This window comes from Lontra canadensis, unplaced genomic scaffold (genome assembly GCF_010015895.1).
Source record: "Lontra canadensis isolate GAN:19392208 unplaced genomic scaffold, GSC_riverotter_1.0 scaffold67, whole genome shotgun sequence".
Taxonomy (NCBI): Eukaryota; Metazoa; Chordata; class Mammalia; order Carnivora; family Mustelidae; genus Lontra; species Lontra canadensis.
Genome location: NW_022631061.1, coordinates 948,640 through 965,646, shown reverse-complemented (window position 1 = coordinate 965,646; position 17,007 = coordinate 948,640). Strand labels below are relative to the sequence as shown.

General features: G+C 42.0%; 1 protein-coding gene across 2 annotated transcripts in view; it reads left to right on the top strand.

Moving 5' to 3' along the window:
• FLT1 (fms related receptor tyrosine kinase 1) overlaps positions 1-17,007 on the top strand; it is a 171,191-nt gene that overhangs the window by 55,273 nt on the left and 98,911 nt on the right. For both annotated transcript variants that reach the window (XM_032879972.1, XM_032879973.1), the window contains exons 5-10: positions 258-420; positions 540-676; positions 3,168-3,342; positions 4,554-4,671; positions 6,814-6,983; positions 7,403-7,562. In XM_032879972.1, coding sequence (XP_032735863.1) covers positions 258-420; positions 540-676; positions 3,168-3,342; positions 4,554-4,671; positions 6,814-6,983; positions 7,403-7,562 — 923 coding nt within the window. The remainder of the gene's footprint in view (positions 1-257; positions 421-539; positions 677-3,167; positions 3,343-4,553; positions 4,672-6,813; positions 6,984-7,402; positions 7,563-17,007) is intronic.

The window sequence follows — 17,007 nt, the reverse complement described above, 5'->3', positions numbered from 1 at the left end:
CCCGCTCCAAGTCTGACATGACAGCTAGGTCCACCCCAGGGGGTGCTGAGGCTGATAATGAATTACCATAATTTATCCTCATCATGTATATCTTGCTCCACGCAAAGCAAACTAAAGAGCCAAACTGGAGTTTTTACCTCTACCGTTTTCATTTTCGATGAAAACTGGGATTTCACAGACTACGAGTGAAACACTATTGTCACGGTGCTCCTACTATTTTCTTAAAGCATCTTCTTTTTTTTCTTCTTCCTTTTCAGTTTCCCCTTGACACCCTGATCCCGGATGGAAAACGAATAAGGTGGGACAGTAGGAAGGGTTTTATAATAGCAAATGCAACATACAGAGAGATCGGCCTTCTGACCTGTGAAACGACAGTCAACGGACATTTGTACAAGAGCAACTATCTCACCTATCGACAAAGTAAGTGGGGTTCCAAAGGCATGAGGACAGGCCAAAACGCTTCAGGGCTTCCTTGTGTATAATGAGACCTTGATTTGGGGGAAAAAAAAAAAAAAGAATCTCATTTCTTATGCTTGCAGCCAATACCATCCAAGATGTCCAGATAAGCACGCCAAGCCCAGTCAAGTTACTTCGAGGTCACACTCTTACCCTCAACTGCACCGCTACCACTGCTTTGAACACAAGGGTTCAGATGACTTGGAGTTATCCTGGTGAAGTGAGTGGCATTTTCCTCTGGCTTCTGGAGGGCAGTATTTCTTTCTGGCAAGGGGCTTGCCACTGGGTTTTGGAGGTGGGACAAAATCAGCATCTTCTGACTCCTGTGGCGGTTTGAGAGAACAAGGAAGCTGTGGGTGTGGTTTGGGGGCTTGGCTCGTCTGATGTTCCATGAGTGTGTGTGCACAGATACGGTCTTTTGATGTCTGGAGGTTTTGTTTTGAAGTATATAGGCTGGTATTTCTATTGCATGACTCTGGGTGGAAAAGAGGATTGTTTCATCCTTGGAAACTGTTCTCTGGGATTTAGAGATGAGAGGGAAATTTATCACTCAGTGCCAGGCAGGGCCTATCTGCGGTAAGAACCACAACAAAAAGTTTTTGTCAGCGTGTTAATTTTAGATACCAGCAGACAGCGAGGCACCTGATTGGAGCATGTTTGGAAAAGATATTCCAAGCCAGTCGGCCAGTATTCCCTTTGTTCAGTGAAAAAGGAGCAGTGCTGTCCTTCAGAAAAATGAGAAGAATGGAGACCAAGTTGGGGCTCTTTATTCAGACCAAACGTCCCCGCAAACAAACAGTCCTGGTTTGCAAACGTGTAGGTGGGGAATTGAAGATCAGCTGTTAAGAAACTTTAACTGTCACTGTGGCCCCATTGGCTGTGTGGCGGCATAATGGAGGGGGCGGATCCCAGGCCCTATCGTGTGCCCTGTCATTCAGATTGCCCAATCACAGAATTAATTGATGATTAAATTATATGCCAAAGAGTAACACGTCAGCCCCAAGCTACTGTTGTTTCTCATCAAACATCTCTTGCCGTGGAAATAGAATAACTTGGCAACAAAAAAATGGAACGCATGCCCTGAAGGACTCGTCCATCTATTTTCTAGAAAGTGATAGTGTTTCATTTAAATAAAAATGCTGTGACTTGTGGCAGTCGTTTCTGGGTTTTGATAGAAGTCAGCTATTCTTCAATAAACAACAAGAGGGAACAAACTCTTACCCTGTTGGTGGCCGACCGCCAGTTAAACCTTGGAAAATGGCGCCATCCAGTAGAACTCTGTATGACTGAAATATCTTGTCTGACTTTTACAGTCACCACTAGCCACAGGTGGCTAAGAGGGCCTGGAGTGTGGTTCCTGTGACTAAGGATCTGCATTTCTTATTTTAACAGCCACGTGTGGCTGGTGGCTACAGAGCCAGACAAAACAGTTGTCTGAAACCCAGGATCAGCTGTTTTCCAAAGGCAGAAACAATACCAATGTTACTCAGATTTGGGAAGGAAGGAGTTCTCTAACAGAGAAGATGGAAGTAATACCTACAGAGAGTGGCTGAAAATCCCTCAGGCTGGCATTTAAAGGACCGCTTCTTTGATTTTTGATGGTGGTGGTGGTTGGCATCTTCTTTCTGGTTACTGCCAAGAAGGAAGAAAATGGCCTCCCCATGTGTCTGTTCTAGCAGGGCAATATAAGGACAGGTGGGTAGAAGTTTCCTAAACATGGCACAGAAGACAGCTAAGTTCAAGATCCAAAGACCAGTTCTGTACTGCTTTCACAGTTGGGTTTTTTTGTTTTTTTGTTTTTTTTTTACCCCATGCCTCCTCACATGGCAAGGATGGAGAGGGAGATATAACATATTATGTGTTATAAAATGTAATGCTAAAAAAAGAGAGAGAGTGAGAGAGGGAGAAGGAACAATGGAAGGAAAAGGCAATGTAATCTCATTTTCCCAAAACCAGGAAGGAGGCATTGTGACCAGTTTACGCTTCTGAGCCTTGGGGCCTGCTCCTGGTGTGCCGTGGGGCAAACACAGGACCATGGCCCACCACCACCACCACCATCAGATGTTGCCTAAGCTTGTAGATGGTTTTGCATGGCCTCAGATCCATTCTGTGTGATTTAGCAGAAATTGGTAAGCCTTGCTCAAAATAGTGAAATGATGAGAGCAGGATTATTACACCTCAGTGTATGGAGTCAGGACTCCTGATTTTTTCCTTCATTTCTAGTAAGGGAGCAAAAGAAGACTTACGCTTAGAGAAAAAGTGTCATGGAGTCAGGCACCAAAGATACTTACTGCCTAAGTTAGCCACATCTCTGCCCAGAGAGCTGGTTGCTGTTTAGAGAGGTGTGAGCTAGAGGGAAGGCACTAGATTTATATCCTCCAGAGACCTGGGTTTCCTGCCCATGGTGACCTCTGAGGCTTCAGCCTCTTCATGTGTAGAAGGGCAGTGATGCTGCCTATCTCCCCAGTGAGAAACTGCTGGGTTAATGTACGTGGAAGTCCATTTGGAGAAGACGACGTGCTAAATGAATGCTCCTATGGCAAATATTGGAAACGCATCGAGACACAGTTTGAGTTTCTAAACATCTTGGTGTTAGGTGGGTTTGCTTCCCAGCATAAAATGTTGATCATCTCAGTGATGATCTGAGAAATGCTCTCACCTTGAGCATGAACAGTTACTACATCCACCTTTGCTATACATTTTATTTCTAGACAAAGAAGAGAGCATCTATAAGGCAACGAATTGGCCAGCGCACCTCCGTTGCCATTGTGTTCTATAGCGTTCTTACTATTGACAAAGTACAGAACAGAGACAAAGGACTTTATACTTGCAATGTGAAGAGTGGCCCGTCGTTCAAATCTGTGAACACGTCAGTGCATATATATGGTAAGCCATTCCTGCTCTACTTTCTATCATCGTGGATTTGGGGCAGGTTCTATAAAAAAGTACATTTTCTTTTGGCCAAGAGGTACTCTATCATGAATGATACTACTTGGTTCCCCTCTTCCTGCTGCCAAAAAGCAAAGCACATTAAGTGTTGTTTAATACTTTTGAATTAGAGAATCTTTTCCTTGCCAGTTTATTGTGGTGAGTAATTCAGTTAGATCATATTATAACCTATATTAAGCTCTTTTCTTAGCATTCCATATAAACAATACAGAAAAATATGACAGATTGACCTTTATTTCTCAGGTACTGCTGTGAGTTAGAGAAAAATGTGGTGGGATAAGTTATTTAGAACTGATGTGATTTTATCCCCGGTATTACTCTGATGAAATCCTGATATTGTTGCTTAATGCCAATGGGCAAATTCTATAAAGAAAATATTTAAACATCTTTAGAATCCTTAAAAACCTTATTTATCTCCACTGTCAGGGAAAAAAAAAAAAGAAGGCAAGAAGCAGAAACTCTTGAACTGTCCTGGCAGTGGCCTGAGATGTTCTTTTGATTTTCTCCCGTAGGGTTTTTTGTTTTTTGTTTTTTGTTTTTGTTTTTTGTTTTTTGTTTTTTTTTAAATCAGATCATTTGTTTTATGGCGCCTAAAGGAACTTTCTCCCATCATACTCATCTTGGGCATGGTAGATTTTCAGAAGTCTCTCTACTTTTCTGTGATTGCCATATGGATATTTGAGATGTTGCATTCTCTGTGGCTCTGCCTCTGTTTTTCTGTTCTCCTCGCAACCCTCTCACTTGAACGTACCTCACTAGTTAGTGTGCTTCTGGATTATTTTATTTAGGTATCAGTATTTGGGCTCCTTGATAGTCTTTTTTTTTTTTAATTTTATTTATTTATTTTGACAGATCACAAGTAGGCAGAGAGGCAGGCAGAGAGAGAGGGGGAAGCAGGCTCCCCACTGAGCATAGAGCCGGATGCGGGGCTCGATCCTGGGACCCCAAGACCATGACCTGAGCTGAAGGCAGAGGCTTTAACCCACTGAGCCACGCAGGCGCCCTGGGCTCCCTGATGGTCTTGATTCTAATTCTGCTCTGTTTGGTCACTGCTTCCACCCTCCTAGGAGGCAGGGGTTTGGGGTGGTGTTGCTCTGTTAAAATAAACAGGGCCTTTCCTAATCTCTTCATCGCCTTTCCTCTCCAAGATAAAGCATTCATCACGGTGAAACATCGAAAACAGCACGTGCTGGAGACCATAGCCGGCAAGCGGTCCTACAGGCTCTCTGTGAAAGTGAAGGCATTTCCCTCACCAGAGGTTCTATGGTAGGACCGTAATTATTTTCCAATCAGTTTGAGATATGCTCTGTGAGTAGGAAGATGCAGGAGCCCAATGATGGGAATTCCTGAGAAAATATCCAGAGAAGTGTCCCCAGACCCCGGTGGAAAGCCAAGAACTGAGTTGATTTCTGGGGCTGGGAGCGAAGCAGGTAGGCAGGGCTGGAGGGGAAGGGGAGGGATGTCCCAGGATGGAGTGGGAGACCAGAGGTGTTTTTGAGTGCTCCCTTCAGTTCAGCCCTTCACACACTGTGACTAAATTTCTGCATCTCTAAACCTCCCCATGATGTCAACATCCTTTGAATGGAGTATGTTGGGCAATGAGTAGGAAGCGTCTTGAATATCTAACATGCTCTATTAACCCTGAAGAAGTGGGCCCTTGTAATGAGGATAATAATTCTTTTATTATCTGAAAATAATTCTTTTATATACAGCTGGGATGAAAGTTCCAGTCTTGTTGTAAAATTAAACAAACATTAAGAGAGACAAAACTTATTCAGTTGTAGGGGTGGAGGAAAGGACCTACTTGAACTAATTAAGTTTTTTTTTTTTTTGGCTCAAAGTTTGCATATTCAGAACCTCCCTAAGCAGGTTCTTTTTGTGTTAGTACAACACCTGATGTAAAACAATGTAATCTGTTTATAATCTGCAGTCATTTTGTTAAATCATTTTTAAATGCTAATATCTTTGGCTCAAACCATTACATTTTAAACAAAGAGTACAGTACAAAACCCATTAGGAAAACAACCTGCACAATATGGAAATGGTACCATTTTAGAATCACCTCCACCAGCCCTCATTTTGCTTACAATATCACACGATTGCAGTGTTTGTTTTCAGTTTCCTCAAATAGTTAACAGGGAGTTAAAGAGAAAATTAAACTTCGTGCTGCGCCCCTTTGTGGCGTCATGGTAGAAGAGAGGTCTTTTTTGTTGTTTTATAATGTATAAAAAGTCCAATTGTAAATTTTTCCTGTGAGTGTACATTAATTCCTTCATTGGAATTTAATCATTCCAGACTATACATTCCCTCCTTTAAAAGGGTCTGAGAGTATCCCCATCTATTAAAGAGTGCTAATTTCTTTAGTAACTAAGCAGCTAGGACCTAAAACACATACATAATAATAATAAGTCCATCCATCTTTGAAAACATTGACTTGTTCTTGAGAAATACAGTCAATTAAGATGACATCTGCAGTCATAACATAGAGCATAGTCATTTCAACCGCTTGGGAACCAAGACCCATTAGTGATGGGTATTTGCGTACAGGACAAGTTAATGTTTGTGGATATGAACTAATACCATTTCCAGTATTAAAACTTCCTACAGAATACAGTAAACTCCTAACAGATTAAAAAAGAACTGTGCAATTTAATGAACTTAGACTTGTAGCATTAAATCTTTGAGAAGCTCTAGAAAATTTGGAGAAACTGAGGCTCACACAGACAAGCGCAGAGTGGCAGAGCTGGGACAAGCATTCAGCCTCCCGGCTCTCAGTTCTGTATGCAACTGCATGATATCTAGGCATTGATTCTATATTTAAAGTTAAAAAGAATTTTTTTTTTTAAGTTTTGTACCTTTTGTTTGTGAGTTTTGTGCCTTAACTGTTCTTCCTCAGGGGAAAAATCTTGATAATCTTGATTTTACTATAGCTTATGAAAGGGACAACTGGTGTGACCATTTATACAACTAATAAGAACTCCACATGAGACCACAATAGGAAAGTCTATTTTTATTTTTATCTGGAGAAGTGATCTAGTTGATCTGACTTACAATGGCCCTTGTATTGCTGATGAGGCCTCACGCAAAACTGAAAAACATCTCAACATCTCGATGGGATCAGCCAGTGCTGCTGGGTGAATTCTTAAGTCACATGGGTACCTTAAAACCCTTGCTTTTCTTTCTCCCTTCACCGTACTTCTTCGACCTTGCCAATAAATGTGGAGCGTTTCTCCGCTTAAAAACCACACCTGGATTTACTGAAAAGTTGGTGTCTACATTTGTAAAATGAATGTGGAGGACTAAAGGCTTGGAGAGTCTCAACTTGAGCTCACAAACGTAAATGACAGTGTTAGAATGATCTCTGAGAGGCTGTGTGGAATGACTTCCCAATCACACTCTTCACCACAGGTTAAAAGATGGGTTCCCTGTGACTGAGAAATCTCCTCGCTACCTGGTTCATGGCTACGCATTAATTATCAAAGATGTCACTGCAGAGGACGCCGGGGATTACACGGTCTTGCTGGCCATAAAGCAGTATGGCGTGTTCCAAAACCTTACCACCACTTTAATTGTAAATGGTAAGTTTGTTATACTTTCTTCCGGTTCAGGAAAATTGGAGAATCAAAAGTCAATAGGACAAAGTCAGAGAGAACACACTTTTTTTTTTTTTTTTTTTTTTTGAGAAAACACACTTTTAAGTAATGGTTTTAAAAACTGCATCCTCCTCCATTGTACCGATTTCAGGTCTGCTCATTATCTTCCATAAGCAATATGATTTTTTTGGTCATTGTAATCATGATGTACATACCATGGAATCAGTTTTTTACTGTTATCAAAACCTTCTACTTAAAAAAAAAAAAAGAAATGGCCATAATGACAACAGATATGTGTTCGTTTCCCTGACATCAACACCAGGAAAATGCGGTCCTTCGTGTGGTAGCCCGAGAGAAAGTTACTGGATAGCTCTTGACTTCTGTCCTGTTCATCTTCCTTCCAGTGAAACCCCAGATCTATGAAAAAGCCGTGTCATCCTTTCTAGACCCGACTCTCTATCTCCTGGGCAGCAGACAAATCCTGACTTGTACCATTTATGGTATCCCTCAACCTACAGTCACATGGTACTGGCATCCCTGTAACCATAGTCATTCCAAAGCAAGGTAAGGACCATTTTTTTCCTGACTAACTTTCAAATACTTGCTATACTTGGACTCAAGATTCTTTAAAGGACATAGATGGAAGTTGACAAATGGATATGCAGTTATCTTTGGGGCAAAGTCTTTCCTTCCCAAGGGGAAAAAGTAGGCAATATCTACTCTTCTTCCTTACTCATTTCTAACCATTTCATAATTCTTCTCTTTAGTTGATAGTTTTAGGAGTGCAGGGACAGAATCAAGGTCACCTTGTGAGCCTTTTTTGAAACTCAGGTTGGAACTCCAGTCTTGTTTTCAAAGGAGAACCTCCAGACTTGGGCTAATTCAGCTGCCATGGCCTTCCCATTTCTCATTTTGTGACCATTGGATAGGATAGAAGATCTTCCCTGCCTGGAGATCACTTCCTGTTATAGGCTTTGCTCATGCTCTTTCGTTCATCTGAAATGTGCTTCCACCCATTGGCTGCCTCCTGAGAAGTCCTTCCTTATCCTCCCAGGCTTAGCTTCTCTGCGAACTCTCCTGACTGCCTCCTTCAGACTCCTTTCCCCCTCTTCAGTAGGAACCACACCTCATTGACACCTTCTTACTTTGCTGGGTTTGCATGCATGTGTTTTGTCTCTAAGCCCTGAGCTGACTGAGAGCACCTCTGTATCTTCAGGGGCTGGCACACACAGTAGTAGAGGCTTACCGTGTATTTGCTGAGTGGCCGAGTCCCTACCTTCTGGTCATTGTGCAGCATTTCCTTGCATCCTGTTGATGACTGAGTCCTGTTTGCTCTTTTCCCATTTTTGTTTAGTCTAGAGGAATGATGCTAACTAAGGACAGTTCATGAGAGCTAATTCGAAGGACAGGAATAGAATTGATAAGTGCAACAATCAGATACTGTTGAGACTGCCCAAGAACAATCATTCTGCCATATTAATTGCCTTGTTGCTTTTAACTCCACTTGTAGAATGTTGGGGAAATTTGCTATTTAAAACAAAAACAAAAACAAAATTAGCTTGAGAATAAGTAAGACATGACTCTGGCTTAAACAGAAATGTCTGTTTCGGTTTCTGGATTGTTCCTGCCATTTCAACTCTTCATCTTGTGTTGTAATCTTTTGCTTAAGGTCGTTCATTCTGATAGGGAAAGCTGCTGGTGAGTCCTGGGGTTCCTAAGAAGTCACTATATCCACACTTGTCCCAATTTCTCATGGGAATGTCATTTTCTAAGAATAGAAATATGGAGAAATTGTAAAGCTTGAAAATCTTCTTTATCCTGTGGTTGCTTACCCCAAAGGAAAGTGAGATCTACTGAGATTTTGTGTGACTTTGCTAACTTTGGGGTAGACATCCATATTTGGGTCTCTATTCCCTTAAGACCTGGATATTTGTGCTAACCTAACATGCAAGTAAGTGAAAAATAACTAAATAATTTAAGCTATTTGGAGAAAAGTATAAAGTTGAATTTTCAGGGAATAATATAGCCTTTTATAGATATTTTTAACTTTTGTTTTGACAATAGCAAATCTAAAATTTCAATTCCAGGGGCACCTGGGTGGCTCAGTCGGTTAAGTATCCAACACTTGATTTTAGCTCAGGTCTTGATCTCAGTGTCTTGAGTTTGAGCCCCTCATTGGGCTCCATGCTGGGCATGGAACCTACTTAAAATTTTTTTAAAAAATAAAAATAAAATTTCAGTTCTATTTGGGGAAGAGCTAGGAACTCTGTTAGAAAATAACAATTATGAGTGAGGGAATATAATGTTATAAAGTTGGGTTTGAATAATGCTAGTAAAATATGGTTTGGGGAATGAAGTCATTGTAAGTAAAACTTTGGAGACATTAGCTCTCGTTCTGATTTCTTTGTGGTACATGGAATCCTTCTCCTTGTGTCACAGAGTAAGCTTGCCAAGGTCTAGAAAAATCCTAATTCCTCTTCTCTCAAGACTCAGAGCAGTGCCTCAGGTCTTCAATAAATGATTTTTGACCATTGACTTATTCTCTCATCAAGGCACTTTTTTAACCAATCATAAGACATAAAAAATGCAAGCTTTAACTTTTTCAGTGATGCTCCATATAAGAAAAATATATGTTGTTGCTTGAAATTACCTGATACAAAATGTGCATATCCATAAGAAGTTTTTTTGTTGTTTTTTGTTTTTTTTTTTCCCCTAAGTCAGCATACCGGTTAGCCTACCTGTGTCAGGCCCCAATTCGGTGCTTGGTGGTTAAATCAGTACCTTTGACTTAGAAATAGTTCAGAAATATATACAGGACCTTTGTGCTCTAGGACACAAATAGAATAATTCTACTTCACCCTGTCAGAGAGGTAGAAGCTAAAATTGACAAAGAAATGGATCCTTCTTTAATTACTAGAAGTTTTCAAATACATCTTTAGGTAAATGTATTTCATATACTTAACACCTAGATTCTACTGCAGATAGGAATTTCAGTGAACAACATTTGAATAAAGGAGGCTCTATTGCATGAATTTTGAGAATCTTATTTTGAGTTACATAGTGACATACTTGTTTGGTGGTATCTCCATGACATGACAGTCAAAAGAGATTAAATGATTAATACGTATGCATTACTCGTGAATATGTAGACTAATTCTTGGTATTTAAATTTTAGGTTCTACTTAAAGGACATATCTATATGTGGACACAACTGAAGCACTAGGTTAGTTTTGAGGTTTAATGTGTTTAAGTAGCTCAGACTTACTAATTGGCTTAATATGGCCAACTGGTTCATGTGTCTAAGTTAAAGAGGTTCAGACTTAAATTACATAGTTTTCTGGAGTCTGGTAAATACCTAAATATATCTTAAAGCTGTCAGAACTATTGTTCAAGTAGTCCACCTTTGTGGAAATTAAGAACCATAAATAAAATGAACAGGAATTTCCTCCTGTGATATACTGCTGAGCTGTATTTTAGCAATGCTTCTGATTCACCTAGAGTTTATTCTTATAAAACATTAGGAATGAAAGAAAGGAGGAAAAAGGTAGTTACTTTTCAACTCACATTCCTAATGAGCTGAGAGGAAATACAGCAGAATCTTCTCCCCATTTGCTTTTCTGCACCTTTGGGTGGTAAAGTAGTAGGAGAGCTAGAATATTTCTTTTGAATTTTTAATAGCATTGAAATAATTCATTAATATAAAATGAAGTGGGATTTTGGATTTTTCCTCATCCTCAGCAACTAGCAGAGAATTATAAGTAGATACTCCTTAACTCATTCCAGGTCAGTGGGGGCATAACCAAGGGAGTGTGCATAAGGGCAGTTAAGCTCAGAGTACCTTTTACGCGTGTGTAGTTTACAGCTTCTGTTCATGTAGAATACAGATAATTCCACGCACTTCACAGAGACAATATGAGGTTCAAATGAGGTCATGTATTTGGGAAAGGTACGGAGTGCCATTGAAAGGCAAGATTGTGATTACTGCTTGCAGTGGGATAAAAGTGTCTAAGGCTCCAAAACTTTTTTTTTTTTTTAAGATTTTATTTATTTGACAGAGATCACAAGTAGGCAGAGAGGCAGGCAGAGAGAGAGGAAGGGAAGCAGACTCCCCACGGAGCAGAGAGCCTGATGCGGGGTGGGTCTCGATCCCAGGACTCTGGGATCATGACCTAAGGCGAAGGCAGAGGCTTTAACCCACTGAGCCATCCAGGTGCCCCCCCAAAACTTTTTTTTTAAGATTTATTTATTTATTTGACAGAGAGATCACAAGTAGGCAGAGAGGCAGGCAGAGAGAGAGGGGGAGGCAGGCTTCCTGCTGAGCAGAGAGCCCGATGGAGGGCTCCATCCCAGGACCTGAGCGGAAGGCAGAGGCTTAAACCACCCAGGTGCCCTAAGGCTCCAAAATTTTAAGGAACTTGAAAAGAATTTTCTGCCTACTATAGAGCTAGTTTCACAGAATTGACAATTTTTAACTTAAGGCTTCTGAGAAATGAACACAAGCTGTGGAAAATAAAGTGTGATTTTTGCTGTGCTTGAGAAACAGAGATGTAGTAGGTGTGGGCTGTAGACTCGAGGAATATATAACACAATTTTTCAAAAGAAGAGAAAGGAAAGAAATACAAATGAGTTAGGCAAAAGCAAAAGGAAGATGACACAAAACTGCAGCAGGAAACTAAAGTAGCCGTCCCAGTTTGTGCGGCCTCCCTCACCCGCTCATTTCCTGTCATGGGAGGAAGTGGTTCTGACCTGTGCGTTGACAAAGGCCAGGGTGGGGCAGGGTGGGGCAGAGTGGGACGTGGCATAGCCGATCCCTACTGAACGAGTCCATCCATAGTAGATTCTAAAACTCCACGTCCCCCCTGGATTTTGAAGCACTAAGCGGGACTACTGACCTGCCCATGCAATGAGCTGGTCTTCCTCACGTAGTCCTTTGCCACAGCACTGGTTCCATCTCACAGGAAGTCGTGTGGATGACGTTGTCCACTGCATGGAGACTGGTCTCTAAAGGGGAAGAGTAACCGTCTTGGACTAGAGGGAAGGGACCCCTTCTTTGGGAAACGAAGGAGATGGATTTGTGGGGCCCCGGCAGGAAACGGGGACAACAGCCTTGGCTTGAGGCTGGTGCCCCAGACCACCAGTTCCATTTTTCTCAGGAAGAGTCTGAGATGTCTCAAGACTACTTTAATTGACGCATGCTTGAGCACCCAGGAGCCCAGCCAGTGACTGACTGGAGAATTTCAGGCCTGGCTGGGTCATTTACTCACAGCAGACAGGAGGGTGGTGAGTGGGCCGCTGCTGGGTCATCCTCCCTGATGCTTGCCGTCAACCCATTAACACGGCTTGGCTTCCTGTCCATGTCCAGAGTCTCCCCGCTTGTTTCCGAGGTTGTCTTGTCTTCCTTCTAAAACTAAGGCCTGCTTTCCAAATGTTGAATGTGTCTGGGTCTTTTCTCCAGGGACGGTGGCCACTGATGACTCCAGCTTTGTTTTTAGAGCGTGTGTGCTTTCCATCACAGTCTACTTTATTGAAGATTTTATTCATTTATTTGACAGGCAGAGATCACAAGTAGGCAGAGAGGCAGGGAGAGAGAGAGGAGGAAGCAGGCCCCCCGCTGAGCAGAGAGCCCCATGCGGGGCTCGATCCCTGGACTCTGGGATTATGACCTGAGCCAAAGGCAGAGGCTTTAACCCACTGAGCCACCCAGGCACCCCCACAGTCTACTTTAATTCCCTGTCCCCAGCTAACTATAGAGGTCACAGATAACACTGATAGATGACAATGGAGTGACCTTTAGTGGAAAAAGACTGTTATGTGTATTGAGTTCTTTGTGAAAATCTCATTTTCTTCATCGGCTCTCTGTGGCGACCAATGAGAATACACAGAGAGAAACTTTGGCTGCTTCTGTGGCATTCACATTGTTTGCAGCTTACAAATGTGTTTTGCACATCATCAGGGTTCAGCCCAAATACACTGTCACACCCGTCTGTTCATCGCACTGACTGTGTGCAAAACAAAGACACACACCGCTAGCCTTCAGCATGTATGTTTTAATGATACACCATCAACCATAGTGGGCCGTTACTTATTTTCTCTGTGTGTGTACCTGGAGAATATCTAATTCCCAGTCTCAGGGATAGAGACCTGGGAAGCAAGGAAGTGGGTTCTATTCTTGGCACAGGCCTTGACTTCTGTGTGACCTTGACCAGTTATTTAATCTGTGCTTCAATTTCCCCTTCTGTAAATGGTAACGGCCCTGCTTCCCCTTTCCTATAATACACAGCTATTCATGAGTGAAATGAGAAAATCTCTTAAAATGACGTTTTCTTCATTCAAAAAAGCTTGAAATAATTTCCTAGTTGTGGCACACGAATATTTCCCTTCTGCTTCTTACAAATTATAAAGCAATTTGACCTGAGGGTTAACTCTGAGGGTCAATGCCAAATTCACTGAAAAAAAAAAAATCGACCTGTGAAAGTTGAATGGTTATAAGAGAAGTCTTACATGGAAGTATGTATTCTGTGGTACAGAACTGCCTCAGTAATTATAATGCGAGTAATCACCCATTTAAAAAAAAAAAAACAAAATAAAACCAAAAACCCACCGCTCCTCCACTGCTGGTGTCAACCCACATTTTCTTCAGGGCTGAGCTGGACTACCTTTGCTGGTCTTGGTCCAACCCTCCAAGCAGAAGTATCATTCTTTTTGCCCGGTTAGTCCTAAAGCCTTGCAGGCTTTATTTGATCTTTCACCAATGAGCTCCTTCAGAATGCCAAAAAATGTCATTGGATTCTCTGCTCATGGCAGGTGAAGTGGGATGAAGGGTATCCTGTATTACTTTCTTAGCCAAAATGGTGGATTTGCTAAGAAAAAACCCGATAGGCGTACATGGAATTTCAAGGGACTGCATCTGGAACTCTAAAGCCGGTCAGATCTGGAACCTCAAATAGTTACATGCTTGAGAAGTTTCATAGGATATAATCATCCCCGCCACACAATTTGACATCCCGTTCCTGGACTCCCATCCTCTGCCCAGCAGTAGAGGACTGGGGATTGGGTCTAGGGAAAGCCGAATGCTCCAGGACCAACTGTGGTTTGCAGGGCTTCTTTGGGGGAAGTGGGGTGGGAGGTAGCCTACAAAATAAAGGAAGGCAGAGGCCTCTAGGAACTCTGAGAAGGGCTTGCTTAATTGCATCCCTCTATTGTTTACATCAGCAAATTGGCAAAGAAAGGAAGGCCTGAATCATTAGGGATGTGTGAGGGATAGATCATCTGAGAGAAACGTAATTTTACATACCCCACTGATGCACAAAACTAACAGGACCAAAACAAAACAATTGTTAACGGTAGTTAATTAGAAATGTACTCAAGGACTTAATTGACTGCCAGCATGAATGTCTGTTATTTTTTTTTTCTGAAACAATTTTATGTCCCCTATTCTACTATCTATGAAATGAAAGTGTTAACAGTGTAAACATTGAAAAAAAGTCAACATTTCCTGGGGAGCTAAACGTAGGTCCAACGTCAGAGGGAAGCATAATTTAAGAAGACCTCTTCTTCTGGAAATATCACGAACTGTGTGTTTTAAATATTTATCACACTCCTCCTAAGGGTACATATAATTTGTATCCACGTGTCTCTTGACATATTTTCTGTGCGGGGTACGTAGGGGTCTGTGGACCCAAACCAGACATGCTATCGAGAATTTTAATTCGCCATATGCAAAACCTTGAATCAAAATGGGAACATTAAAGAAGACTCATTCTCCAAAGACCCCCTTTAGCAGGACTTTGAGCTTGAACAAACAAGCTCAACTAAATCTGGCCATCTTCTCCAGGAGGCTTTCATCACAAGCAGAACGTGAATGTTCACGTACTAATGAGAAACTTCTTGCTTTCTGTTCTGTAATTGCTGGACGAGGAAGTCCAGGCTGCCCAATGTGAATGTTTGGATGCGGGCCCTTATTAATATTTCTCATACAAAGTCCTGAGAACAGAGCATGAGTTCATTTGCCAAATGCCTCCCTGCCACTTTTCTCTGCTTTGTGAGATTTGCCTCTTTTTCCCACTCCTCATGGTAATACAGCGAGTCTGAGGAATAATTGTTTCTAATGAATTAACTGTCTCCTGTAATTGCTATCAAACATTTCATTGTGTGTTTAAATTAAACCAAAAGGCTGAGTCATAGGAATGGTTTTTATAGGGATCTTTTGAGCGAAATTCAGTGTTGCTTCCCAGGATTAGGAATGCCAGAAGGTAATGACACGTGGTTTGGGAAGATTCCTTAAAGAGGATCGGCAGAACTTCTCACATTTTTCTATGGCCATATTCACAGATTTCTAAAAATCAAATGGGCATTTTCATGACTAAATCTAGAAACTAATGTCCAAACACAAGAGCTTTAGATAATGGAGAAATAGGACAAATCACTTATAAAACATGCACCTGTTCTTGGAAATCTACATTTTAGTTACATCTTGACTTAGTAGACTGCACCCCCACCCTGCCCATGTTGCTGTAGCACAAAGAATAAAATCAGTAGACTGTTTCCTGAAATGTGAACTCTGGTCTGTGGTTTTGATGTAACCTCATTGACTTTGTGGGTGAAGAAGAAAAGCCTGGTGCATTGAGAAGATAGAAAGGATGTAATGGATTTAGACCATGGCCAACTGGTGCCTTATAAGCACTTCAAGTCACTAGAACTTGTTTCTTCATACTTTCTCTCGAAGCTTCGGGGGGTGTCTTATCACCTTGAATGCCATTGTCTACGTAATGATAACCAATGTAATCAATGAGCCCTTCCTAGTGTCAAAGTGTCACCCCTTTCTATACACTCTCCCTAATCTGTACAATGTTTCAGAATGGACATAATTTCCCCATTATGAGACTGAAGCTCAGTTATTTCTCAGGTGTCTTCAGATCATGAAATAAGAGAGGCTCAGTAGGTGGGCATTTCAAAAGGGTTTTTCCCTTGGTGTCCAACAGGACTCCTATAAGTGCACACCTGTGCGTTCCTAGAGGAAGACACAGAAATCCTTGAGGGGGATGGGTTCGGGGAGGCTCTGGCCTCTGGGTTTACTCTTGTCACCAGGATCCTGCAGAGTCCGCCTGTTAAATTAGTTGCCCCGAGGATGGGAGGGAAGAGAGGAAAGAGCAGCTCGGAGCTTTCGACTCAGATTTCACAATTACTTTGGGAAATGGTGATGAGCTGCACTGGTTTAGGCCCTAGACCTGCAGGTAGGAATAGCCCCTTTGAGGGGGTATAAACCCCAATGGGATGAGCAGGTCTAAATACAACCAACCTGAGGAGGGTGACAAGTCAGTCAGTCAGTTGGGCACTTGTGCTGGGTGGCACTGTTCCTCTCTGTGACTTTCTCACCTTGCAGGTGTATTTGGTCTCTTGCCAGAAGTCCTGTTCCCTCCTCTGTTGTTCAGGATTATTTTTCTGGATCGGGGTTCAGCAAGCACTCAGTGCTCATGGGCTCACAAAGCTGTGGATTTTTGCAGGAGGTACAGGGGAGCAAAGGAGATGAAGAATGGGTGGGGGTTCAGGGACAAAAGAAAATGAAGGAGAAAGCTTGAATTTATGGTTGACGAGTAAATTATAGGGAGGACCTGGGCACCTCCACAGGCCTCGACCTAGTCACCGTGAATGTTTTATTCACTCAGAATTAGGGAATTACGGAATCTTCGAGATGAAGAAGAGCTTGTTCTATAGAGGAGAAACTGGCTCAAAGATAAATAATTATCCCTCACCTCAGGGCTAGTTAACGGCAAGCCCGGGACTAGACCGGAGTCTCTGGTGGCCGGTTGATTATTCCTGTTCATTCTTATTTCCACTATAACACTGCCTTGAGTCTCCGCGGGAGGTGCCCTGTAATCCGGATAAATAAATGAGCCATGTTGCCGTGGATGTAAGGTGGGGAGTACTGCAGTTTAGAGGAAACTCTGTGGAAGAAATAAGATCTGAGTCCTAAAGATGATGGGTAGGTTCTAGAAGAGCAAATGGAAAG